The sequence below is a fragment of the Opisthocomus hoazin genome, chromosome 3 (genome assembly GCF_030867145.1).
Source record: "Opisthocomus hoazin isolate bOpiHoa1 chromosome 3, bOpiHoa1.hap1, whole genome shotgun sequence".
Taxonomy (NCBI): Eukaryota; Metazoa; Chordata; class Aves; order Opisthocomiformes; family Opisthocomidae; genus Opisthocomus; species Opisthocomus hoazin.
Window position 1 is genome coordinate 46305797 of NC_134416.1, and position 26804 is coordinate 46332600.

General features: G+C 45.9%; 2 protein-coding genes across 4 annotated transcripts in view; one reads left to right on the top strand and one right to left on the bottom strand.

Moving 5' to 3' along the window:
- RGS20 (regulator of G protein signaling 20) lies at positions 1 to 24055 on the bottom strand. Of its 3 annotated transcripts, none has more exons than XM_075416147.1 (5): positions 23972 to 24055; positions 9398 to 9546; positions 5280 to 5366; positions 4195 to 4429; positions 1 to 2957 (listed from the first exon to the last, which is right to left on the bottom strand). In XM_075416147.1, the coding sequence occupies exons 2-5, from the start codon at positions 9541 to 9543 to the stop codon at positions 2769 to 2771; spliced, it is 657 nt and encodes a 218-aa protein (XP_075272262.1). In that variant the 5' UTR covers positions 9544 to 9546; positions 23972 to 24055; the 3' UTR covers positions 1 to 2768. The 3 variants fall into 3 exon arrangements, with proteins under 3 accessions (XP_075272262.1, XP_075272263.1, XP_075272261.1); XM_075416148.1 differs by lacking the exon at positions 23972 to 24055 and adding an exon at positions 23443 to 23923; XM_075416146.1 differs by lacking the exon at positions 23972 to 24055 and adding an exon at positions 22737 to 22835.
- Positions 22834 to 26804, top strand: part of LOC142360936 (uncharacterized) — a 24177-nt gene continuing 20206 nt past the window's right edge. Inside the window, exons 1-2 of the mRNA XM_075417254.1 lie at positions 22834 to 22864; positions 23109 to 23905. Of these exons, the coding sequence (XP_075273369.1) occupies positions 22834 to 22864; positions 23109 to 23905 (828 nt within the window). The remainder of the gene's footprint in view (positions 22865 to 23108; positions 23906 to 26804) is intronic.

Here is a 26804-nt window from a genome sequence, read left to right on the forward strand (position 1 = left end):
TCTTGTGTCAATATGATTATTTTCTCCTGCTATTCATGTAACAGCTTGTCTGTAGTAACTTTTCAGTGCAACTCACTTCTGCCTGAGAAAAGTTTGTGCGTAAGGAGCAAGTATCTAGTAATGAAATGTAGTTAAAAACCTGTCTTCTGTGCGGGTGGCTTTTTGTCCGTCCGTCCTCCCCCAATTAAATACAGCATTAAACAGCCTCAAAATAACATTATATTAGGGGAGTGGGTTGGTTGTTTGGGTTTCTTAAGAGATGCTCTCAGGGTATCTAGGGACTAGCATTCTGCCATTGGTGTTGGATGTAAGCTTAAACCTAAAACCCACCATTAAAATTTGTTCAGATTTTATGAAATATGCACATTGCAAATGTCAGCATATTGTAATGCAGAAGTAAAATGAAAATTGCCTAGAGAATTTTAATTGCTGAGAAGTTGTGACACATGGAAAATAAGCTTAGAAATCACTTTTTTCTTCTTTTAATAATCTGATGTGGAGTGATAGAAGTGCCCACACCAATATAGGTTTCTCTCCCCTCTAATTTTATTGCATCTTTTTCTTTCCTTTTCTTGCAGAATAATAGAATGTATTGTTTGATATAAAGTACTAGTGTTCAGTCTGTCTTCCAGCTCTTAATGAGGTATCTTTGCAGGGAAGCAAGATAACTTAAAAGAAATGTAATCCTCCATTTCATGAAATGACACGCTTTGAACTGTTTTTGATGTGTGTGTCTGATCTTTCCAGCCAAGCTCAGTTTGACCTAGTTAAACTTACTTTGTCAACTTAGAATTCTAAAACACTCTTACCTGCCCTGATTAAAACAACTACAGCATCTTCAGTTTGGCTGCAAGGCTCCCCATGAATGCTACCTTACTGATACATATCTAGTTTGTTTTGTTGAAGTTACTACCTATGATGTAATACTTCATGGGAACTGAAATTGTATTGATAGTGCTTTGGGTATGTTTACTAGAAATTCAGCTGAGATAACCAGCGTTAATACATTAAGCAGTGGCAACCGCTAACTGGACCGTGTCTGAAGTAGTGGAGGCTGGTATAGAAGAGCTTTCTCTTACCTTACTCATCCAGTGTCGTGCTACAGAGGGCAAAACCACTTTGATTTGCTGTCTCTTAAGTGTTTTGGTTTACTTTTTTGTGCTGACATGTTGAATAGCATTTTGTTTTTGGAAGGAGATGATGGAAACTGAGCCATAGCAATTGTTATCTTGCATGAATGGGGTATTCTCCTGTGGTGCTGTGTAATGAAAAATCTCATTATTTGTTTAATAATGAGAATGCAGGAAGGGGAGAACATGTCTCCTGATGAGTGTATTGAGGAAACAATTAAACTGATCCCCTAAATTCTGCCTTGTTATTCCCATTTCCTTTTTTCAGAGGAAGTCCCCATTTTGTGCTTTTCATATGCTGGAATTAGGCAAAGAGTAGCTTTTAGAAAAACTACAGTAAATGTCACTGAGCTATGCCTGTCTGGTTCTTCCCTTCTAGGGGTGTTTTTTTGTGGTTGTTTCTATTCCCCGTATGTCCTTCTCCTACCTATATGTGCCATCTAGTTCATTTACATAGATGTGCAGGAAAAAATACAATTCCATGGAAGTCCACTATAAACTCCAAAGTTTAATACAGCGGAATTGTAGTGAATCTTGTAATTTAAAATAAAGAAGTGTGGATTCAATTCACTTTCTCCCTAGTACTTCCTGTGATTACTGATTTTGAGATATGACCAGAAATCAAGTGTAATGTTTTGGGGATACTGTAAGGGAACGTGGTTTATTAGTGGATAGAGATGTTGCTTTTCTTTCAGACAGTCTGAAACAGTGCTGTATCAGAACAGAATAGGTCCAGCTTCCTTCTTTTGTCAACTGAATGTGTCTATATCTGTGACAGAAACCGTACAAGATCTGCCAGGTAATGGGAGAATCTAATATGTACAAAACCAAGACAGTTGATACTGCCATCCTTTATGGAGCAAATAGGGAAGGGTTTTTGCATCTATCTGCCAAGGGAAGAGTATGTGAGAATTCTTGTGCTTTATTTTGGAATTTAAATGCCCAGAAACTTCTTCCTCTTAAGTAAATAATTTCACTTTATAAACATCAGCAATATGAACTTAAAAATGCTTTCAGCAGACTCTAGTAGTAAAATAACAATTCTTCAGCAAAAGATTTTTATAGGCAGCATTGTTTCAACCATTAGCTTTCATAAACTTGAGATTGCCATACCAATTGCCATTACTGCACCATATATGCATTAAATATACGAAGACAAGTGGAGTCTACCTGTGCCAGGTATGATATGTGAAACTTTGTCTAGTGTAACCCGGATATTGACAGTACTGTTTTTACTTTGGTCACAGTGTGGATGGGACAACTGGTTTGGTTTTCAAGAAAATTCTAACACTCCACTTAAGAGCAAAATTTAGTTTTCATGCTCAGTTGGCATTTGTGCCTCAGACATACATTGTAACAAATTTGCATCCGAGTTGCATGCTGCGTTTGAAAAAATACTGCATTTTTTGAACAACAACATTTTCTCGTCATTCTCTTTTGCAAAGTAACACTGAATTTGATCAGAAACTGTAGTTAGCTGATTGTGTCGGAGCCTTGTGCGGGTTTAAGTCATTCAGTCTATAGTAAAACTTGCCTGAGTTATTTTCAGGTAAATGTCCGATTAATTCTAAATTCCCTGTGGATTGGTGTAGCCCAGAGTTCTGTCTGTTTTAAAATAAATACATTTAAGAAAAAATTCTATGCTTCAATGGATTTTTCAGATAAGGACCGAAGCAAGTCCTTATAAATAGCAGAGTTCATAAACCGTGGGTAGGAGTCTCTGTGCATTAAGGTATAAATTTGAAGCTGTGCGTCATCGAAGGTGTGTTGTGAGGGTTCCAGCATATTTCGGTTAATAACTTCTCTTACTCTGGAGTCCAGACTGACCTGCGTATTAAAATAGAAAGTCACATAAATAGTAGCGGTGAATAGTACATGTGGGTTTTTAGGTTTGTTTTATTGGTTGAAAAAGCTGTCTTTTTAACCATTTCAGCTGGCGTCCTTCAAGAGTGTAAAAACTGCTGAATATACTTAGGCAGAAAATGACTGTGTTGAAATTTGGAAGTAGTAATACCTTGAGTATGGATAGAGAAATGTTCTCACAGAGGCGATGTGACTTTGAACAAGGCTGCCTGCAGTCCCAGTATTACTGAAACCTGGGAGACCGGCATACTATTTCCAGACCAGCTTCCTGCTCTGTAGTAGAGAGGATTTGTAATTTTTTGCGCCAGTTCATTTCCTTGGGAGTTAGTGCTGTCGTAAAGAGGCTGAATTTGGAGTAAGTAGTATGGCGCAGACAGAAACTGTAACCTGAGAAGCTGTCGCTGAATCAAATTCCTGTTAAAAAGTGGGTTGAATTGGTGTGAACCACAGGTATGGCTGTGTCGTGGTTCCATACAACATACAAGTAATGTGCCCTTTTTTTTCTGCAAGGCACTAGTGTCTGTAGAAAGAGGTTAGTATTACTGGAATAGACTGACTAGACTTAAACAGCATTTTTATGAGTACATAAATACAGCTTTGGCTACAAACAATTAAGTTTGAGTTTTGCAAGGATATTTGAAGGTTTAGAATTCCAGCCTACTTGGCAGGATTATATTCAAACTGAACTGAGGTGTCTTCAAAACTTGACATATTTGCTAACAGCAAAGTGACAAGTAGTTTTGAAAATTCTCAGGAAGTCAGTGTGCTTGTTCTATGCCATATTTTGTCAGCTGCTCTTTGAGTAATTTCTGCTTTGCAAATAACACTTCATTTATGGATACTGTGCTTTTGGAGAGACGCACACACCCCTTTCCTAGTGCAAAGAAAAAAGAAGCTGATTTGTCCAACAAATAAAATTTAAGTTGAGCCAGGATAAAGTGATCATCTGTATACTTGTGCCTCAGACTAAAGACTTCACATCAGCATGCCAGGGTAGGATAGGAAGAGCTTTCTTACAGCCAGTGAAAGTAGTTTTCATCATCTCGCCTCAACGAAGGGTCAGCCTTTTTCCCCTAAATCTCTACTTGATGGCAGTGGAATGTGGGGGGAAAAAAGTTCTCCCTGAGCATTGTAGCTTTAAACATGTTAGGACTAACTATGCAAAGCAGCATCAAAGAGTGTATTGGGGAAAGTAATATACCTCTTTTGGAGAAAGGATAGAAATATAATCTTCATAAATTAGTCTTGCTTTTTCTTCGATGACATTTTTGTTGGATTCTTGTTTTAGTTCCTCACAGGCCATCCAGAAAAGCATGTTCTCCTCGCTGAATTCTGTTCGTAGAAATTCCCGAAAAGCATTTCTGCCAGCTGGAGTAAGCATTAACTTGTCAAATGACTGAGCCCAGGCATTTACTTCTTCAAGAGTAGGAGCAGGGCTGGAGGAGGAAAGAGAGGGCAAGAAGAGCGAAATGAATGATTGTGACTCAAGCTGTTTGCAGCTGGCGGGAGGCATCTGCCGTCATGATGGAACAAAATTGCAAGGTTCATGGGGCTCTGATTCCTCACCGGAACTTCCCAGGTGCAAACTCTAGTAAACATATTTGTAAGATGCTATTTGAAAGTGTGCTTTATCAAAAGCTCAGATGCAGATGATTGCCAGCACCTTGATGCAGAAATTGCAGTTTACTGCTCAAAGTAATTACAACAAAGAAGTCCCTCTGCAACAGCTAAGCCTTTTCTCTATACCTAATAGTCCCTGTTGAATCGTTGTTAAAAACTGAATGAAAATATGTAGAAAGAAGCAATGATTCAAACACCATAAAAGGTACCCCCCTCCCGTCTGTTATAGTTTTACGAGTGCTCCTACCTGTTTGAGCAATTCTGAAGAGCCAGTTGCCTGACTCTTGGGAGGATCTGAGTTCCTCTTTATATTTACTGTTTTTGTAAGGCTGAGCACTGGCAGTTAACTTCATCACATAGTTGGCTGGTAGGAACAGGATGTATTTAAAAATTGTTTCAGAAAAAAGGGAGACTGTGTTTACAACGCTAGTTTTGATCTGCCGTGTTATGAAAGTGGGGATGTGGTTACATGCTGTGTATAAATAAGGTAAAGGATTATAGATCAGACCTTTTGTTTCTTAGGAAGTAAGAGAGAGATGACTGCAAATTCAGCATTAATGACAAATAGTAACAGTTATTTGCATATTTCAGGTAAGTCAATTATTTAGTGTGGTTTGTTGGATTTGTTTCATTTTAGCTTGACAGAACATTTAGTAAAGACCATACCTTTCCTCGCAGTTTGGAATACCCTCTGCTTGGAGTTCATGAGATGTTCTCCTTGCTCTCTCTTCGTCTTGATTTCTAACAGTAAGACTGCAAGGTAGCAAACAAAATTTTAGTTAACTTTATAAAGGAGAAGGCTGAACATACACCACATGCTTTTCCTATGATATTAAAAAAAGAAAAAAATCAGCTAGAAGGACAGAAGCTAACAGTAGCCACATTACCCACACTTACACTCTGACAGTTTTACGGTTGTATAAACCTGGCAGACTTCAATGTAGGTGAACATTGTTCAATATTGTGTCACATAGACTTTCTGTACAGGGATCATAGGTTCGTAGAATATCTCAAGTTGGAAGGGACCCATAAGGATCATTGAGTCCAATTCCTTATGTATATGTATGCATGAGTGTGCGTGTGTACATATATGGGATATGTATGTATACGTCCATGTATACACGAGTACCCTTTGTCTCATACCAAATCTATTCTCTGTTGATGCTTACTATACTGTGTATGCTTCATGCAATGTTTTTACTTAAGTTAGAATCGATGCACTGGTTTTATGTGAGTTAAATTTCAAGGTTGGTTGTTTCTGGTTTGGTTTTGGTTTTTTTCTCCTTGACTATTTTATATATCCATAGGGCACAATGATAGAGACTCTGGGTTAGAATTGTGATACCATGTTACAGGAAAGCCAGAATTCACAAGTTTTAAGCAAGCTAGGCCCTTCTGTATATGGTGTTGGAAGTGTAACCATCTTTCAGAGTGCAGATGTAGATGTAGCCAGATGATGTGTTAATTGATTGCAGCTTTAAGAAAGTGCTAGTATATGCTTCAAAATGTGAGGCCTGGAGCAGAAAGAGCAGATATATCTTGCTGAATATAGTTTTGAGTACGTCTGACTGGAAATGAGCATTACCTTGTTTCTAGCATTACAAAAAAAGTAAATGTTTGCTGCAATCACTAGTGATCCCTGAGAGAGAGTTTTTCATGTCTCATGGAAGGGCAGCTGTCAACTTCCTGCTGCTTTCAGCAAATGTTAATTTAAATAACTCTAGTTTTTAAAAATTCCTTTTGTAGTTGCAGATTATTATTTTTCATTTGAGACTGGATTTGAGAATATATTTGAGAATATAATTTTTTTTTTTTAGGGAATGGGGACTATGTTCCAGTTCATACACTATCATAGTAGTGTATGCATACACACACATACATTCATATAATCTGTAAAGCTGCTTAAAATTTGTCAAGAAGAAAAGGCCCTGGTGAATTACATCCTGTAATTTATATGAAACGGGTCCTCCAGCTGATATAAAGCAATACAGTTGTTACAACTTCTAGGAAAAGATCAGACTTAATTTCTTCATTTGTATCTTACCTTTCTTTAATGCTAATGTTTTAACAGTTTTGTTGCCTTAATCCTTAAAAATCTCATTTATCTCTAGTAAGGCTTTTTTGTTCAACGAGTTGATTTTTCTGTCCTTTCCGCCTTCTAAACTCATGGCTTTGTCTGATTTGCAGCCTTACTATTTGCTGGTTACCTCCTTCTCTTGCTTTCTCTAGTCCATAATCTGCAGAGACCTGCTTTTCTCTTTGCCAAGGCAGTCCATGCACTGAAGAGGTAGGGAAGCTTGCCCGTTGCTAAGCTGGAGAGCAGTTATTGCAAACACATTTTTTTTTTCTGCAGCGTATGAACCATACGTTCAAACCAATGACCTATTTCAATTCACCTTTTTAGAAAAAAAAAGAAAGTAGTTAATGTTAGTTCTCTATTCTTTTAGGGTGTGTAGGTCTGAATCATTTACTACCCTTTTTACCACTGATTTCTGGCCTTTTTTTTAAATGAAAAGTGGTATAGTATGTATTCCTCACATGCAGACAAGAAGCGATACGCTTGTCAGAGTTATTTTTGGATTGAGGGGAACCAACAGATCCAACAGAAAGGATTACAGTCTTCATAAGATAATGCATGAAAGGGGAAAAAGACAAAAGCAGTAACAAAAGCTTGCCTAAAAGAACGTGCCATGCCTCAGAAAATGACTCGCAGGCAGGCTCTTTCCCTAGAAACGTACAGGTAAACAAAAAAAAGAGACTAGTGCGATACCGCATCTTCTCAGGATCTGGAAGAGTAACAGGCTGGAGGCTGGAGTTCTGGCTGTAGGAACGAACACAGGCTCTGAGCATCCAGCTGAGAGACTCATTTCACCATTTCTTCACTCTAAATCTACTATTAAGAGTATGCTGAATATTGGATGTTCAGCAGCTCGGCTGCATGACTCATGGAGACTGTTATTTTTATTCCTATTCATAATTTTTCTGTTCAAAGTATTTGAGCTATTTTGAGGAAAGGCTCTGTGAACAGGGAATATAAATAGCCTAATTACAGTTTGTTTTGCATTTCTTGCTGCTAGAAAACAATTATTCTCAACAAATCAGGAATTACTTTAAAGCTAAAACATGCTGGTCTGTTTTGGAGCCTGTACTGGTTTCCCAGATGATTCTGAAATGCAAATAGGAATTTTGACCTCATACTTTCACACACTCTGTTGAGTAAACTGCTTTCTTTGAATAGTTTGAATAGTGAAGTGCACAGAAAATGAGCATCCTCAAAAATATCAGGTAAAATGGCATAAAAGCACTTTATCAATATTTTGAGATAAAATGCAAGTTTTATGTATTCTGACTTAGTAGATAAATGTGCCCTATTTTTTCCTTTTATGGAAAGATGTGTGTGCAATATGCAGCTCTAGATCAAGCCACTTACAATTGCACTAGACAACTGTTCAGATGACACTAGAATTTGTATGATGATGCTTTAACATAGATGCCATTCTGCAAGGTAGCGCACTCTGATCCTGTACAGGCACAGCATTTACTGTCACTTTAAAGTCTACCTTAGTTTACCTCTAACAACCTGCTGAGAAGCTTTGTAGGACCAGAGCCAGAGTACTTGGCATCTTGCAAAAAAATCCAAGCAGCTTCTGATGAGCTGAGTGCCGATAGCAAAGGAACAATAACCTGCTCTTTCCCTTGCCTGCTGATGGTCTCCAAAGCATTTGCTACCAGGTGCTGTTGGAAAAAAATAGTGGTGGAATAGATTCCTAGCCTGGGCTGTAAGGTTATTTACGACTTCTTCCCTTCACCTCAGTGCCAGGTTTGTTTGCTCTGAAGCGTTTATATGGTGGAGAGTGTATTGATAACAAGCACTCGGGTTGCTGTCAGTGTTTTGGCTGAACTCCTATTGCTGTTCAAGACTTTTTTATTTCGGTGCAAGTTCTGGTCTCACCCATTCATTAACACTTGGCCCCAAACAAACACAGGACTTTTGAGAATGCAAAGTTTTACTTCAGTGTTGAATGAAATCACTTGGATCTGGAGAAGCTGGTAAGAGAGAGAAGGTGAACACATCATTAGTTTAAGGAATCAGGTGATTCCCTTTCCTCTCTTGCTTTGCTTCCCTGGTAAATTTTCTTCCGTAACACCTTTTAGTGGGAGTTCTTCTGAATTATGTTCTGCTTAACTCCTCATCTTCAGCAAATACCCACAATGTTTAACATTTCTGATCCTAAGGATTAACTTTGAGTTGCAGATGCCATCAGTTGGCAGCACTAATTAATGACAACAGATCCAGTTGGTGTCAAAATCAAAGAACAGTGCTGGGCACCTGATTATTCATTTTCTGACCTACAAATTCTTCCACCTACTCCTAACTCCATTTAACAGAGTCTGTGCTGCTTGTTAACTCTCAGTCCTAAATCTAAAACTCTGACATTCTGGTATTGCTTTCAGTTTTTAGTGGAAGCCCTGGTGAAGTTCAAGCCTGAGGAGAACTAGTCCTGCACAAAACAGACCTTCCATTACACAGTATTGACAACAAAAATACATCAGCGATACTGTACAGAGATTTTTTTTAAAAATCTCTAATTTCAATGGCAGGGAAAAAAAAGAGCAAACTGGAGTAGAAGGTTGTGTCTGGTAATAAAGCACAGTCATCTCTCTTAGTGCCAGGTTTGCAGAATTAGTCAGGTGGTTTGTTTGGCCTATGTTGTCCTGCACACTGGCTGTTGCCTCCCTCCCCTGCTGTTCTGTTCCCCAGAGGCTGGAGTGAGAGGGGTTACCATGAGCAGCTGCAGCAGCAGCACCAGCAAAAGCAGCAGGCGTTGGACCCTCGGTTTCCCGCGCTGTGCTGAGGCTGCACAGTGCCTGGGGTCTCCGGGGTCGTCGACATCTGCCGTTTGCGCATCTCCATCCGCTCTGATCCCATGGGCTGCAAGACAGCAAGAGAAGGGGGAAGTGAGAAACATCCCTCTCCTTCCTTTGGTTTCCTTTAAAAGCCTTACCAAGAACTGCTGAAGGCCACAGCTACAAAGGAACTGAAAAGCCAAATGCATGGGTTTTCCCCACAGAAGCTCTTGGGTGTTGAATCCTTTGGAAAATTCACTCATTTAAGTGCTGTGATGGAAGGCAAGTGGCTGATGAATTCTGCGCATGGGTGGGAATACAGTGAGAAGAGGGTGGTGATGCAGAGAGCGAAAGGTGGAAGTGAGGGGTCTCGGGGAGCTGTGGCTCTTAGCACAGTGGTACATAGCCTTCCAGTTGAAGAGTTTCCTGAGGTTTTATCTTCCAGGGCAGTCCACAAGAAAATCATACAGCATAGAGGTAGTTAGAGCCTCTTGGTTTTGTGGGGTTTCCTTCCTTTCCTTCCTTTCCTTCCTTTCCTTCCTTTCCTTCCTTTCCTTCCTTTCCTTCCTTTCCTTCCTTTCCTTCCTTTCCTTCCTTTCCTTCCTTTCCTTCCTTTCCTTCCTTTCCTTCCTTTCCTTCCTTTCCTTCCTTTCCTTCCTTTCCTTCCTTTCCTTCCTTTCCTTCCTTTCCTTTTTTCTCTTGCTTAGCCAACACACGGGCCTAGTGATGCTTGAGTGAGACACCTGAGCTCTCGTGAAAATCTGGCCTTGGCTGAGAATTGAGAATGTCTCAAGCCAGCTGGTTGCCCCGTAGCACAGGGGAAGGGCCAGTGCTCATTTGTCTGTTATAGGTCTGACTGCCACAGGGTTTTAAAATGTTTTTCTCTCAGGAAGGAATCAAGTGCTTCTGTGAAGATGAGGAACCACTAATGGAGAAAGCGTGCAACTGGACGTTAGTATTTAAAATGCAGGGTTTTGGGTGCATCCCCCAGCTGAAGACAGCATGAAACAATTTTTGGTGGAAGCACTGGTTGTGGTTTTTGCACTGTTCTAGGAAGCCTTTTTGGAGCCTGAATTCTGCAGATTGTGCAGAGAAGTGGTGTTAATGAAATGACAGGTCCCCTTGAAGTCCCTGTCGCTTTCTGACCTATCTCGCTATGAGCTTCAAACTTGCTCTACAGCACTTGATAATGCTCTCCTTATTATGCTGAGGGTTGTGCCCTGTCTAAGTGACAGGTGCCTTTTATAGATGAAATGCCAGCTTGTACAAAGAGGAGTATGTCTTTCTTCATTTTGATTGTATTTGATTTTTGGATACATAACTAGTCATCCTCCTGTGTCATGAGATCCCCTTGTGTGCAGGTTTTCTTCAGGTTGCTAAACCTTCTTTTGAGGCCATGACAGTTGTAGGGGAATTAAAATTAGCTGCTGTCAATTCTGAGTTCTTTTTTCAATTCATAGTTGAATACCAGACTTGAAACATAATCTGATGAGCTGAATACTGGAGGGTTAAAAGTTGCCTTCCTTTCTAAAATGTTCAGCCAGGTTTAGGAAATATTGCTGTAACTGGAGGGAGAATGCACAGATGTTGTCACGGACTCGACAGAAGTGTCAGAAGAAGAAAGATTAGTTTAGCAGAGTTCAGCATTACATTTTGCTGGATTTTTTTCTGCTGAATTTGTTTCTCTCTTGTAGAGCTTAATATTTTTTTGTTTTGTGAGAACCACCCACTCTCCCAAGAGAAAAATGCACGACATGCTGAGCAGAAGATGCACCTGTTTTGCAGGAGGAATAAAATATAAGAACAACAGTACGGATAGAAATGATAACCAATTTTGTAACTCTGTAGACCTAATCTGACAAGCAATGCCTAAATGCCCAGAAATAGAAAATCAGAAAAAGAACATAGCTTCCAAAAACCCCACAACCTTTCTTGTTTCAAAATGTGAAAGAATAAGTGTGAAATGTAGAATACATTTGTAGATTCAGGTTTCTCTCCTTCAGAGTTTCAGATTCACAGGAATAGAATGAAGCCATAGGTATTAATTTCCTTCCAGATACCTATATTTATTAAAACAAAGCATCTTCATATTTCAGTTAGGAATTGATAGCATATAAAGCATTGGAATGATAATATATCTAACAATATTACAGGCTGATTTGGACAGTAAAAAATTATTATTGATTAGAAAAGTGTAAGTTGGGTTCAGATAAGTGCGGTTTATATAGCCTAACCCATCCACTCTTACTTTTGAGATATTTTATGTGGATAAGTCACACATTCATATCTCTAATCCATATTACAATTGAACTGACGGTGGTTTGAGTAGAAAAGCTGGTTCCTGTGGTTTGCTTTTTTCCAAAGAGAAAGATAAAGGACAGCAGAAGCAGGAAGAGTACGCTCTTCCTCCCCACCTCACCCTGCTGTGGCTGAATTCAAGAGACCTTCCCGGATCCGTTGTTACCATTTCAGGTTCTTCTTCAGAATGGTTCTTTGACATCTTTAATGAAAGGGAAGAGTATGTAAGTAGTTATATGGCAGAAACTGTCCAACAGCATTGTGTCTTTCTTTCACTTCTGAATCGGATGCCTTATTTAGAAGTTTTCTGGTACTGTAGTTTTTGTGAAGTTCATCGTTGCAGGATTTCTCAGAGAGTTTACAGAAAATGAAGGACTGAGGAACACAAAAATTCAAGACCCATTTTTTCAGATTAAATGGTGCATTTTCATTTTTATTTGGCAGATGTATACCAACTTTCTCCTGAATAAGCAAGTAGGTTTTGGTCATTTAGGTGATGAAGGTTTGTTTTGAAAGATATTTTCAGAAGATAAAGCATGCTGTCATGATAGCAGAGCTGTATTAGGGTAATGGGAAATAGGAGAAAGAGGACTGGAATATGCTGGTTTAAAGACAGCCCAAGCATTTGAATTGCAGAGCTGTTTAGTGATTATCATGCATGTATTTCCTGTGGCAAATGACAGTCATGTACATTTGATAGAGGTTTGGAGTGGATCACAAACTAATTAGGATGTGACTCTCTGTGCCGTGTTAGCAGGAATACTGTGGTAAGATACATGAAGTAATTTACTTCTCTGTGCAAGTACTATGGGTATGACATTCCAAGAAAGATAGAGCATCTATCTAAACATCTAACCAGATGTTTATAAAGTATGACTTATGCAGAAAATTGTAGGAGTTTGGATTGTGAGGCCCCATCTGGAGTACTCTGTCCAATTCTGGGCTCCCCAGTTCAAGAAAGATGAGGAGCTACTGGAGAGAGTCCAGCGGAGGGCCACGAGGATGATGGGGGGACGGGAGCATCTGTCCTATGAGGAAAGGCTGAGGGAGCTGAGCTGCTTAGCCTGAAGAAGAGAAGGCTGAGAGGGGACCTTATAAATGCTTACAAACATCTTAAGGGTGGGTGTCGGGAGGATGGAGCCAGACTCTTTTCAGTGGTGCCCAGCGACAGGACAAGGGGCAATGGGCACAAACTGAAGCAGAGGAAGTTCCATCTGAACATGAGGAAGAACTTCTTCCCTCGGAGGGTGATGGAGCACTGGAACAGGCTGCCCAGGGAGGTTGTGGAGTCTCCTTCTCTGGAGATATTCAAGCCCGCCTGGATGTGGTCCTGTGCAGCCTGCTGTAGACGACCCTGCTTTAGCAGGGGGGTTGGACTAGATGACCCACAGAGGTCCCTTCCAACCCCTAGCATTCTGTGATTCTGTGATACTGATCTTCTGATCAGTAAAAGGTTATGCTGTTCTATTGTTCTCTGTTTCTTTCAGAGATAAATAATGAGTTAGCTTGGGCTAAATAAAATCTAGGCTCAATTTTATAGGATTGCAAGGTAGAGAGCTGAGCAGTGGTGCAGGTTATTACAAAGTTGTAGAAAATCCTCTGGCACAGACACTATTAAGAGCCATAAGACAAAAACATAACAAGCTGGTCCAGGTTCACAGACCAAGCAATGAGTAAGTGATCCATCCCGGCTTTGTTTTTCTAACTTAATTCTTGCCTACTTGCTGTTTTTGTGTTTTTTTTCCCCGCTGGAACGCAGCTCTGGCTGTAAGCCAAACTGTTGTCAAGCACATCGTTCTGTATACCTTTCAACCTGGACAAAGTTGCTTTGGCCACCTAAGAATGATTACTCTGCAGGAGAAGTGAATGTCTTATGTTAAAAGTCTATGTTTTTGTGGTTCGTCCTCTAAACAGAATTGCAAAATAAACTTAAAGCGTTCATGTTTGCAGCACAGTTTGTTGCAAAAGTATATCCCAATCGTGATTGTACTGAGACTGTGTAATGCCAGACATGAGGCCTGAATGCACAGTAAGACATAGGCTCTGCCTAAAGAATATGTCATAATTGCATATGTATATTCATGGGTATACACTGGCTTTCTAGATTTCTTTGCTTTTTAAAAAAAAAAAAAAAAAAAGTAATTAAAAAAAAAGAAAATGTAGACCAGGGAAACACAAACCCTGTAATTTTGCAGCTGTGCATGCTGATAGAAGAAGTTTACCATGCGCTCCCTATGCTGCTTTTGCTCTCCTGTAAACTGCTCCTTGACTGGAATAGAGACAAAGGCGCAGACACCGAGTTTATGCAGGTCATCTAAGGATTTGTTTCCAAAGAAAGGTATCTTGAAAAGCGTGGAGACTATCTGAGTAAGTTTGTACTCGGGGAAATATAATGATCTTGGAAGGTTTATGGAAAAGAAGTCCTAGAGATGAAGCAAGTTGTCTGAGATCATGCAGTGAGCTAATGAGAGAGCCGGTAACGGGAAGCAAGCAGAAAAGCCGTATTTTATGTCTGCAGTTGTTTTTCTGCTACCTGTAGCATATCCAGAATTCCACTGTGGGTCATCGAAGTTCCCCACCATGCTTTGCGGCGTCTTGTGGCAGCCACCACAGCTGGGTAACGCACCTCTCCAGGCACCCGCGCGATTAGCGCTCTGACTGGTGTCACGTGCACAAATGGGTGGTAGATTTATTAACAACTCCAGCGAATATTATTTGTAGGAATTTACAAAATTCCTGACTTCTTTACAGTACGACCCACACTGGCAACAATTTAAACAACTGCTTGACTGCCTTGCGGATCTCTGGGCATGGGGGCGGCTATCTTTTTGCCTTCAGTAGGCTTTAGGTGCTCAGGGCATAAAGGAGAGGGGTTTTTTTAGACCTTGCAGTAAAAAAGTCTTCTGTACATATATTGTTATGCTTGTTAGTTTGGGACATCAGATGGTCTGACTGGGTCATGTTAGGTGTAAAACCAATTATAAAATGTAGGGCCCGAGTTCTTTGCATCAATGATGAGACTAACAGTATATATTAATTGAAGAATTATTCACCTGTGGATCCTGCTGCTGTAGCACATGGCCCCAGTGATTGGTCACATCTTCAAGTTTATTATCCCACAGTATTAGGCTGAGGAGCCTCAACCAACTGTAATCAAAACCGGTGGAAGTGTGACTGCTAATTATGCAAGAGGGCTTTCCTTGTTTTCTAGACTGATACTGTGGGTGATCAGGTTGTTTTAATAATGAAAAATGTGAATCACCAACAGCATTTTGAGCCAATAGCTTACCTTAAGGTTGTTAAAGGCAATGACATATGTTGATACTTACGTTTAGCTAAATATTTTTCTTTCCCCATCCTAGTTGAGAATACACTGGGCTGACCCACAGGTGGTGGAGTGGGGAAGTAGGATAAGAGGCACCGGGGATATTGCTCCTCTGCCAGCTGCTGCGTTGCATAAGTAGTGTAAGAGGTGGCCGAAACTGACGGATGCTTAAAGAATGAGCTCTGCTTTCTTCAACCAGTATTATGATGTTGCAGAGAAATGCCTATACAGAGCCAGGCAGGGAAAATATTAGTTGTAGCGATCTGTTGGAAGATGTTGGAGCACAAGGAGCCCTGAAGTGTGTATAAAAGTAGGCGCGTTCAAGGGTGAGGGATAGTTCAGAGCTGTTTGGCTGTAGAACAAAAGGGTGCATTCCTGAGGAAAACAAGGGGTACAGCCAGGCTCCTTTGAAAATGGCAATCGGTAAATACAGCTTGTCGTGACACCAGCCTTCCAGGACAGTCGCTTCTTTGGTCAGCTGACACTCTGAAATGAAAACAAGGTGGAGGTGCTCCTTCTAAGGTTTTCAGTTTGCATGGCCCGCAAGTAGTATCTGGTTTAAAACTAATTTTTTACAGGCCAGTGTCAAGTAGTTCTTATACATTCCATATTTAAGTATTCATGCTGATTGCATGTAGTGTGTGTCAAATTTTCAGCTGCTGCAAAAGTACATCACTTCACTATGGCCAGTGAAGACGAGGGGATCTGATCTGGTACTTGTATTTATGCTGCAGAGAAAAGTGACTTTGTATCTTGGGTTGGACTTAATAGCAGATGGTGCTAAGCAGAGGTGTTATGAATTGTCTGAAATGCCTTTCTTCAAGATTTGCATAAATGTTTTGTTTAAAAATTCTCCTTCGGCTTCCTGAATGGATTTACACAGATGGTTACAAACAGTGAGAGTTTTGTCTCATCACTGAAAGTGACTGTTTCCATCTCGCTAAGAGACTGCAGAGGGTGAATGTGGATCAGTGTGCATAAACTGCTGTTCTCTGTATCTGCTTTGATTGACTAGTGGTGTATTTATTCTTTGAGAGAACTCTTACTGTTTTCACTATAAAGTAAATATAGAGATGGATGTTTTTATTTTTTCCAAGGTAGTTTAGATTTAAGTATGTTTAGATTTTTAGATATATTTCTTTAAACAGTTAAAGATTCAGACCTGTGAGATGCTGTTCTCCTGTTCTCATTGAGGTCCTTCTAAGTTCAGGAAGACCAACGGCTCACACGTTCAAGCTCAAATTACTGCTCTGTTTTGTTTGGTTCTTTTTTTTAAGTCATTTAGGTAGTCACACTGAGCTCTAGTTCTTTCCTGCTTTAAGATTGAGGCAAGGCTATATTGCTTCTTCAAGGTAAGAAGAAGGTCCGGGAGAAGAACTTCCCTCTGAGCCCCAGTGGAGGGATTCACCAACCTAGTTTGTGACAGGTTTATCCCCTAGTATGCCTGGATTTCAAAAAACTCAGATGTTCTCTGGTCTCTTGTTTAATTCCCTATTTTCCGAAAATTCCTTGCTAGGTTGCTGTACTACAAGAGTGATCCATACACTAAAAATTGTCTTGCTGAGGAAGAATAAGCCAATCAACAATTGCTTTTCTTCCTCTAGGTTATCTCCCTGACACTAAAATGGAAATGTCACTGCTCTGAACTCCCTGCACCTCCTTTATTTTCTCAGATTTCCAGACCTCTCAGAAGGTGCTATGAGAAAGAACAAATTGTATGAGAACCTTCTGTGCTGGATGCTCTCTGCACTTTGAGAACTGGGGTCTGCCTTCTCTGTCCCCACAGTCTGGAGCAGCTACGCGCCTTGCTTGAAAATGGGTTTGAGAAGAAAACACAGAGGATTTAAAAACTGGACATGGACCACTATCTCGTACCTGTTTTGTAAGGAATCAAAAATACTTTTAGACTATTGGTGGAATGAGGTGAGATATCTTTAATCGAAGGACTTTAATCTTTACCATCTCCAGCATTGTTTAATCCCAGTCTGGGTACAGTTTTAGCCAATTGCTGGATCTAACGTGAAATGTATCTCTGTGTCCAATTATATCAGTTTGACTGCCCAAAGTATTACAGCACTATCAGACACCTATGTCTGCTTGGTGAGAGCCTCGGTAGCCATAATTTAATAGAAAAAAAATGGTTCATGGCTAGGGAAGGACTGCAAGGTGCTATTCTGCTCATTCATGGGTAGGCAGTTGGATTGGATTTTGGTAATGTCATGTCACCGTGGGGAATCACATGCTTGAACGGGATGGTCAGTCAGTGTCCAGATGGCAACAGGAATTGCTGTTGCAAAGGTCCTTGTAGTAGTGGCGTTGGCTAGACCAGGTGAGACCCCCTGAATCATGTTTTACTGGGCAGCTCTTGTATCTAGCTGGCCTGTGCTCCTCGGGACCACTCCAGCACACACATGCCTGAGCTACACACAAAACATCTCCTAACTACCCGAACTGTGTACAAAAGACTGTCCTACATGGTCATTCCTGCATCTGCAGGAAGTTTCTTCTGGCTGCTTCCAAGTCTCCTCTGACTGCCTGCCGTCTGGGTGGAGGTGGATCAGTTTTGCAGCCTTGGAGTCTCTGGAAGGGCCACATTCTCCACTCTGGATGTTAATCAGCACATTGAAACATAAAGAAATTTGGCTAGGCACAGCGGGTCCTGCGTGGAGGAATTCGCAAGTCCAAGTCCTGCACGGAGAGCACCAATTAGTCAAATACTTAATTGAGAAATGGGAGTAGGGGTTGAATTGATCAACTTGTCCTGGTTGGTCCACTATTTCAAGTCAGTCTAATGTAGCATCTGTGCAGATGCATAGGTGTGGAGTTTCTGGATCTCCCAGGGAGAGAGAGAGGTCCTTCTCTATAGAAAGATAACAACAAATTTAGTCCATTATAAAAATGTCCCTAAAAAGCACTGAACCAAAAACAGAGGAAAAATAATGGCACATATTCTTCCTTCATATCCAGCTAGATAGCATCTATGATTCATATAAAAAGTACATGCTGATATTACTGAATGCTAATAAGTAATTAAAAAAAAAAAAAAAAGTCCAGGGATTTAAGCAAGCATCTGAAGAGCTACTTTTCATAATAGTGGAAAAACTGCTGTATGCCTTCAGAGTAATTTTGGAGTACTGGAATAAGTATGTCTGTCACACCTTTTCCACTCCAAGGCGTGCCTGTCTGACATTCTGATTATGAGGCATTTCTGTATGTAACCTTACGAACGTGAAAGGAGTGTGAAGGTCAGGAATGAAAATTATTTCCCTGGTTAAAAGGACCTCAGATAACATTTGGCTTAGTTGTAACATTTATAGTGTTTGCTAATCTCTCAGTAGAAAGGTGGGCTACCAAGAAAAAAGCCTTTCCAAAGCAGTAATATTTAAAATCTAAGCCATGAAGGTCAGATTTAAACAAAGAAAAAAAAAAAAGGCAAGAATATGCAGAAAAAAGTTGTAGACGAAGCTTTTATACTTTTATCCTCACTTTATGCTAAAGCACAATGACATTTTTCAGCTTAAAGTGCAATGATTCCATTACCTAAGCGCACAGATAGCATTTAGTCCCCGTGCACGCCGCAGCCAGGCAGGTGTACGTGCCACAGCTCGTGCTGGGGTCCGATCTGCGTGGCCGGCGCGTGAAGCTGCCACAGGAACCACGCGGGCGGCGAAGCCCCGCGCGGCGGTGCTAGCTGACAGCCAGCTGGGGTGAGTGCACGCATGGGGGTCATCGTAACCCCCAGTTATTTTTCAGTAAATACTTCGGGCCAGATCCAAACTCCATTAAAACGATGAAAACCACCTACAGGTTTCAGCGAGCTTTAGGTGGGGTTACACCACTCTCGCAGTTGCTGCTTTCCCTTCGGATCCCCCCAGTAACGATAACCACCGAGCTGGAAGGAAGAGATTCTCTCCTTGCCTACTGCTGTCACAAGAGGCTTGCAGCTGGGGTCAAGCTCAAAGGGAATCTCTGAATCTGGGTTTTTTTATTAATTTAGAAGCACTTGGAGCTGCAACATACTCCCACTGAAGCCTGCAGCAGTTTATTGTCAACTGAAATACGAACAGGAAGCTTGATGCTCGTGCGTCTTCCTCTTCATTGACAACTTTGACATGCAGGCTTTCTGCATCAAGCAGTGTACTATTTTAGATAGAGAAGAATTATAATATATGTTAATGAACTCACCCACACATAGGCACATGCTTTAGGCATAGTTATCGGACTGCCCACTTAGTGAGTGCAGAGCAAGAGCTCCTCTGAGGTTTTTTGTGTAGTTGGGGGTTTGACATCTTGTGGTGGGGTGACTTCAATGGGTGAGAGATGATGAGTGCAAGGCAGAGGTTAGCAGAGAGGGGACTGGCAGCCACACAGAATAAAGCAGCTTCTTCTGTCACTGCTGCGCACGAATTATCAAAGGCTTAAGTGGATAAAATCCCAAGAGAAAGCAGTATCCTTCTATGAGTTTAAGTAACAGTTCTGGGATGCTTCTATGTTAAACGTCCAGAAATTGAGTGCCTTTGCCTGTTTTACTTAATTTATTTTTCCAGAGGAGCAGCAGCTCGGAGGAGCTGGCTTCGTCTATTCAAATTAAAGCCTCGCTTTACGTTTCAAAAGGAATGGCTGCAAGTGTACCACACCCACGTAGTAACAGGTAACAGTGCCTGGGTCGTGTCACCTGTAACTGAGGTCTGTTTCTACCAAGGGCTTAAACGTCTTCTGCTCCTTTTTCCTTGGTGTTCAGTGCTGCGCATGTGGCCGCCAGATCAGCCCACTGTCTGCAAAAAGCTTCCTGTGCTGAAGTTTTTTTCTGAGTCAAATCTGACTTTCTTGTTAAGAAACATAGTTACTTGGGGTTTCAGTGGGATTTTTGTGTAGTGTTTTTTTAGAGGGATGCCCTATATCTCCTCTGGTAGTATTATAAAGTATTTATTTACTTTGCATTTTATCACAAGAGACTTCACTGAAGATGTTACTCTAACATGCAGTTATCGGGGTCACTCCCTGTCATTTTTTCTCCTGTAATATGGGAAAGACATGACAGAAGTGTTTACCAGTTGCATAGAAAAAGCAACATGTTGCCCTGGTCCAGCCCTTTATGTGGGTGCTGGGACAGTGGAGGAGCACAAGTGTGAGTACTTTGTCCTAGGCTGAGTCCCTTCACAAACCAAGTCATTGCAAACTGCAATTAGGTTAAATCAGTGTCAAGTCCTCCTCTGCACAGCACAGGCTGTTGGCATCTCTTGCCCTGGCTGCTGTGGCAGCTGGAGTCAACCTCAGAGGATGCGTGTTGGTTAGCAGCGGCTGATCAGCTCTCGGAAGGAAAAGGGAACAAAATAAACCCCAGGCCTCTCCAGTGCTGGGAGTTCTACCGCTGCTTCGGCCCTGCTTTGGCTGGCTTTAGTGTCAGAAGAAGGATTTGCTTCTAGTTATTTTTACACAGCTTGCTTTAAAAAAAAAAAAAAGAAGAAAAATTCATTCAGCCTAATATTTTACAAACCTCTTTGCTATGCAAACAGTGAAACGGGTGCACGTAGCAGATTGCTCTGCTCACTCTCTTCATCTCCTACTGAGTGCTTGGTTGCATCGTGCTTGGTTATGAATGGTCTCCAGAAAGCCCATGTTACTGTACTACGTAGTGACTCATGTCACACCGCAGCTCCGGCAGCTCTCGCCGGGTACGGCTGTCGCACGGCGCTGCACTCGTCGGTGACTCATTTCGCATCGTACTCGGTGCTGCGATCTGACTCACAGCGAACGGCGCGAGGAGCCGGCTGACACCGCACCGGGCTGAAAGCCGGTTTGGATCGGGATGACTCACCCCGGAGTGCAGCAAGCCGTGATTCACGTACCGTTTCCTATTGATTCCGATGGTCGCCATTCACTTTGGCTGGTGCTCTGCCGGCACCTGGCTGCCCTGGCAGGGCGGGCGCCGTGCCCCCTGCCTGCTCTCTGCCCTGAGAGCTCGGCTGCAGCGGGGCCGTGCCAGCCAGGAGGAGCATTACCAACATCAACTTACAGCTGAAGTAAGGTCAGAACTGGACTTAGCACACTGTCGTCTCGGTCATGGCACTCCCTGGACTTCTGTGCTTCACCTGGCTATGACAGATTTTGAAATGTGCCTATAAGCAGAAAGTTAAGAGCCACGAACCTCAAGCTAAGAATATGCTGTTGCTTCTGAGTGCTGGGAGAGCTCCGCGGCATTTCCGAGACCTGCTGCCTCCTTGGGATAACTTTTACCGACGAAAAGAGAGGATGAATTTTTGTAAGCGACTGGAGTACTGGTATTTGCCTACGCATCAGGTTCATCGGCTTGTGACCCGGCCTCCAGGAGACACGCAAACCTCATACTCTGACAACTCCTTCCTGGCACTTGAAGCTGAGCCCTCAACAATCACTACTCGCTCCGACAAGTGCGTGCTGTTCTTTCCAAGGGCTGCAGAGGTGTGTGACAGCCGGGGCGATGCTTCCGTGCCTAAGTGTTTGCGACCCAGAGTGAAGATACCAAAATAAGTATTGATGGGGGGGATGGATAAGAAATTAAGGGGAAAATAAAGTAACTGTTCTCTCACCTCAGAGCGTGTTACAAAACATAGTGCTCATTTGATATTCAGCTGGCCTGAGCACGCTCCTCGTTTAGAAAGACGCTCCTAATTTTAACCCGACGCTCTGAATTTTAACCTGGCCACAACCGGGACTTCCCTCACTGATGGTGATTTCGACGCTTCGTTTCGCTGAACTGGTGGTTACTGGTTTTTGGTGCCGTAGTCGGGCATGGGCGTCGCTGGCACCGCGGTACACGGCTCTGCGGAGCGCTGGGGCTGATGCCGCCGTCCGGTTGGCGCAGCAGGCACAGAGGAACAAGGAGGCTCCTCACTGTCACGCCGTACCAGCGGTGCCACGGGGAAAGCTTTGCTCTTACGTTTTCCAACAGCGAAAATGAAATAATAGCACCGGTTGCATCAAGTAAATCGTGTCGGTATTAAATGACGGAATTCTTACTGGCGCGTACAGGGAGAATCGTCCTTCGCTTCCACGGTCGCGTCCGAGTTTCCTACCGGCCGTTTCTCACCTGCGGACACGTAACGGCGGGCAGGCCTGGGGCAGAGCTCCTGCCCTCACCGGGGGCGCGTAGGGCGGCCGAGTGATGCGGGGGGAGCCGTGACGGAACCACCCGCCTGTTGCTGCTCACCTCCCCAGCTCGGCGGGGGGGGAGGGCGAGGGGCCCGGGGACGGACGTGCCGGGGGATCCCCCCGCGAAGGGCCGTGGGGGTGACGGACGCTGCCTTCTCTCCGTCCTCGCTCGTGAGAGGAGGAGGAAGAGGAGGAAGGGCCCCCGGGCGCCCGGCGGGAGCCGAGCCGCCGAGTTACGGGCGCCGGGGCGAGGGAGGCGGCAGCGGCGGAGCCCGCGGGGAGGGGTCGCTACCCTCGCCCCGGGGCCGGGGGCATCTCGGCGCTACCGGGGCCCTGCGCTGGGGACGCGGGGAGTCCCGACCCTCCGGGGGTAGGCGGCGAGCGCCTTCGCCGCCGGGTCCCTTCGGTTCCTCCCGGGGAAGGCGGACGCGACTCCTGGCCCGTCCCGTCCCGTCCCTCCCGGGGCGGCCCCGGCTGCGGCGCGGGGGTCGCGGCCCTCGGCGGGACCGAGCGGTACTTACGGCGGCGGCGGCGGGGCCCCGCCGGGAGTCCTCTCCCGCTTCCCCTCCGGTAGCGGCGGGCCGGGCGCCCGGGAGCGGCGGCTCGGCAGCCCCGCGCATGCGCCCGGCCCTGGCGGGCTCGGCTGACGGTACCGGCCGCGGGCGCGGGTGGGTTTCACTCGCCGCGGCCGGAGCCGGGGGGAGCCAGGCCGGCGGCCCCGGGCACGACGGGGCGGGCTGCGAGGCGAGCGCGGGGGCCGTGGGGGCTCGGGGGCGCTTTGCAACGGGAGCAGCCGCCGCAGAGCCCGCACCGCGGCTGCGGGCTGGGGAGGGCGCGGGGGGGAGAAACACCGGAGAGACCGGCGTGAGAGTGTGCGTGCGTGAGCGAGCGAGCGAGTGAGCGTGCGGGAGAGGGGAGTGGGAAGGGCTTGCAGAGGCGGCGGTGCCGCGCGGGGCTCGGTACAGGTGCGGTAGCGTTCATCGTTGCCTTAAGCGAGAGCCGCGCTTCTAAAACCCGGGACCGGAGCACGCTCGCGTCTCCAGTAGCGGCAGGGGTGCACCTTGCCCCCCGCCGCCTCCCGCCCTCCTGTGGCCCGCCGCTCGCCGACGCCGGGGTGAACCCTCCCGTTCTCCCGTTTCGGCGGGGCCGCAGAGGGCGGGCAGGGGCCGCCGGGCCCGGCGCTCCCCCCGCTCCCCCGGGCAGCCTTCCCCTCGGCAGCGCCCTTACCGCCTCCGCCACGTTTTTGGGGACCGCCTCGCCGACAACGTCCCGCCACCGCGGCCCCCCGGGCGGCCCCAGAAGCCGTCTGCCGGGGGGGCGGGACGAGGGGGACGAGGGGACGGCCGCGGCCGGGCCGGTGTCACCGCCGTCTTCCCGTGAAGGCGAGCCGGATCCGGTGCGTGCTCGCCCTGCGCGTCGCCGGTTCCCGGAGCAGGGCTCCCGGTTAGCGGGGCAGCCGTGCCGTCGGGGCTGCTCCCTCCCCTCCCGCGCACCGGGTGCGGAGGACGGCGGCCGCGGGAGCCGACTTGCCGGAGCCAGCGGACCCGGGGAGCGACGGGGACGGCAGACGGGGAGCGGCGGGCTTTGCCTGCGGAGCCCGGGGGTCTCAGCTGGGGGAGCTCGCCCCGCGCCCCGGAGACTCCCACGCCGGTGGCGGCTGGGGGGACGGGGGCAGACAGCGGCTTCCCCGGTACGGGGAAGAGAAGGAGGAGAAGGAGGAGGAAGGGGCGGGCGCGGCCCCACGAGCGGTACTCACGGCGCCGGGCGGCTCGGGGGCAGCGCGGGGCTGCGGCGGGGCGGCTCCGTGGCACGCCGGGCATCTCCGGCGCTCCGGGGGGAGGCGGCTGGGCGGCGGCGGCGCCGGAGCCGGGCCGGGGGCCGGAGGCGGCGGCTCCTCAGCCTGGCGGCCCCGCAGCAGGGCGGCGGCGAGCGGGCAGCGTGCGGCCTCCCCGCTCCCGGCCAGCAGCACCGCCAAGCCCACGGGGCCGAAGCGGGGCCCCGGGGCGTCTCGACGGCGCGCCGAGACGAAGAGCGGGCAGGGCCGGCGGGCGGGGAGCTGCGGCCGCAGGAAGGGGCTGGCGAGCAGAGCTGACAGCGGGGCGAGGGGCCCGGCAGGCCTCGGAGGCTGCGGCGTGCGGGGGAGGCGTGGGAGCGGGGAGAGAGAGAGAGAGAGAGAGAGAAAATCAGCGTTACCGGGGGGCTCTGCACAGCCCAGCCCCGAGCGGAGCCCCGCCACCGCGGTGCTAATCCGGGGGGTGCCGAACCTGAAACCCCGCCGGTCGGTCCCCGGGTGCTGGGGGCTGCCCCCCCTCCCCCCCCTCCCCCCCCCCCCCCCCCCACTCCCCCGCGGGCGCGCTCTGTGTTTTTAACTTTTGTAAGCCGCCGCTTTCGGTGCGGAGTGGCGGAGACTTCTCGCACCGAGCCCGAGCCCCTGGGGGCACGGGGACGAGGTGGAGCACTCACAACCCACACGCAGAGAGAACTCCCCCACCCAAAAAAAGCTCCCACCCGAGACGGCAGCCGCAGCCGGCGGGAGGAACCGCGGCGGCGGGCGGTGGGGGCCCAGGGACGGCGCTGTCCAGGGTGCTGAAGCCCCCTCCGCAAACGGGCGCGGCGCTGTCCAGGGTACTGAACCCCCACTCGGCTCGGCGCCCCCCCGTGAGGCCGGCGCTGTCCAGGGTGCTGAAGCTGTCCCTCCGGCGGGCCCGCTCCAGGCCTGCAAGCGGCAGGGCAGCGCGATCCGATCCTCGCGGTCCCTGCCGAGTGTCACGGTCCTGGGGACAGGGAGCCACACCGCTGGAGTCTGTGCCCGGAACAGCAATGGGCAGAGATCACCGCTGTTTGGGCTCTGCCTACCCTTTCTCTAGCGGTGATTTCTGCCCGTTCCTGTTCAGGGGTCTGTTATTTTCAACAAGGCCCAGCTCTTCCCAAAACATCTTCCCCATTTCTGACCTGCAGCCATTCTGTTGCCATCAAAGAGACCGAGAGAAACTGAATTCTGCACAGTGTGAAGAAAGCCCTTCCCACCGTGATGCTGCCTCCCTTGAAGGCCAAAGCCACTGCTACATCAAGGGGAGAACAGGGCTGATGTGCTGTTGGTGCCAGGAGAAGGTGCTCATTAGAGCTGAGGCCTGCGGGGAAAGCTGCCATTCCTGCACATAGGGAGAGCTTGCTGTTGCTTAGCAGCAGAGAGTTCCCCTCAGTCTGTTTGGAGAGGTGAACTAGGGCGGAAGCTGGACAGTGTTCCCAGGAGAGCAGAAAAAACAGAAAGGTTGACTCCTGCCCCACACCTCAATTTAGCATTTCTTCTGCCCGGTGGCAAGGAGCCCTTCTGCAAATCTTTGTCTACTTGGTCGTAGCACAAAGCACACAACTGAGATGTTAAACACACTACTGTGCTGAATTACAATTTTCCAGGCCCAGACAGGACCTATGGAGGTCCTGTAGGCTTGACCATTAGGATTAAATGATACTGCCTCACTCCTTGGCAGAGAAAAGGGAAACAAGTCTCAGTAAGTGTACCAAGGTGGTTCTTCATGTATCCTGAGATCAAGATCAAACACTTGTTAACACCACAAGCCTTTGAATCCAGCTCTTGGCCACTCTGCCAGGAACGGCAGTTATTTCTCAGACTAGTGAGTGGATGTGACTCCTCTAAGCCCTCTCTAGGCTACGGTGCCAGATGGCTTTCTAAACCTTATCAGGAATGCCTGAACAAATGCAGGTTTAAAATGCTGGCATAGCGTAACCCCTTTGGAAGGTATGGTCTTGCTCTGCCCTCTGCAATTCTCTCAGGAGGATCATCATCAACTAACACCTTATTAAAGAAGGCTAATTTTTCGACATTAATAATGCATAGTGACAGTGCATAGGATGGTATAAAAAGATGGTACTCATGCTCTTGAGCATGAACAGTGTTAGATAAACAAAGCTGTCTAAGCTGAGCATCTTCCAGTGCTTTGTGTTTGTAGACAACTCCACCTAGCTCTGTAGGCAAGTACATCTGCATTACTGCATATGTACACAGCCACCAAAATCCTGAAACTGCTGAGTGGAGGCCTTGGACTGCTTGGAGGCCTAAAGTCCTCTCAGAATTGGTAAAACGGATATCATCATCTCCTTTCTCCCTGAATAATGAATGCAGGCTGATGTCCAGCTGTGTAAAACAGAACCGCATAAACAATTGCTTGGACTTCATTGAAATGGGATATAAAGATGAGGGATTTTAAGAGATGAAAGACACAGACTGAACCCCTTCCTCTGCCCAAAAGGAATCTGAGCATGTATTTCTCATGTGTGAGTAGCTTGCTCTGCACATGCATGTCTGTGACTATACTTAGTCCCCACTTTGTACAGGTTCATTCAACTTCACTAGGACAGAGAGAAAGCAAAATGTGAACATCTTCACAATCTAGATAAGCATGGGAGTACTGGGCTTGCGTCTTGGTTCTGTTCCAAAAATCACATTATGGAAAATGGGGTGTTTACACGTGAACTATGTATTTGATAAAATTATCTCATATAGTGGCATCTTTGTTTGTAACCTACAAGGTAAATATTAAATCAGGACTCAATTTTCATATTGATAT

Excerpts from the sequence above, each read along its gene's own strand:
- RGS20 (XM_075416146.1), bottom strand. The coding sequence starts at position 22,835 with ATGCGCGGGGCTGCCGAGCCGCCGCTCCCGGGCGCCCGGCCCGCCGCT. Across the intron at positions 9,547-22,736 it reads GGGGCCCCGCCGCCGCCGCC|CCCATGGGATCAGAGCGGAT; the intron begins GTAAGTACCGCT and ends GCTGTCTTGCAG. Across the intron at positions 5,367-9,397 it reads TGCTGCTGCAGCTGCTCATG|TCTTACTGTTAGAAATCAAG; the intron begins GTAACCCCTCTC and ends GCTACCTTGCAG.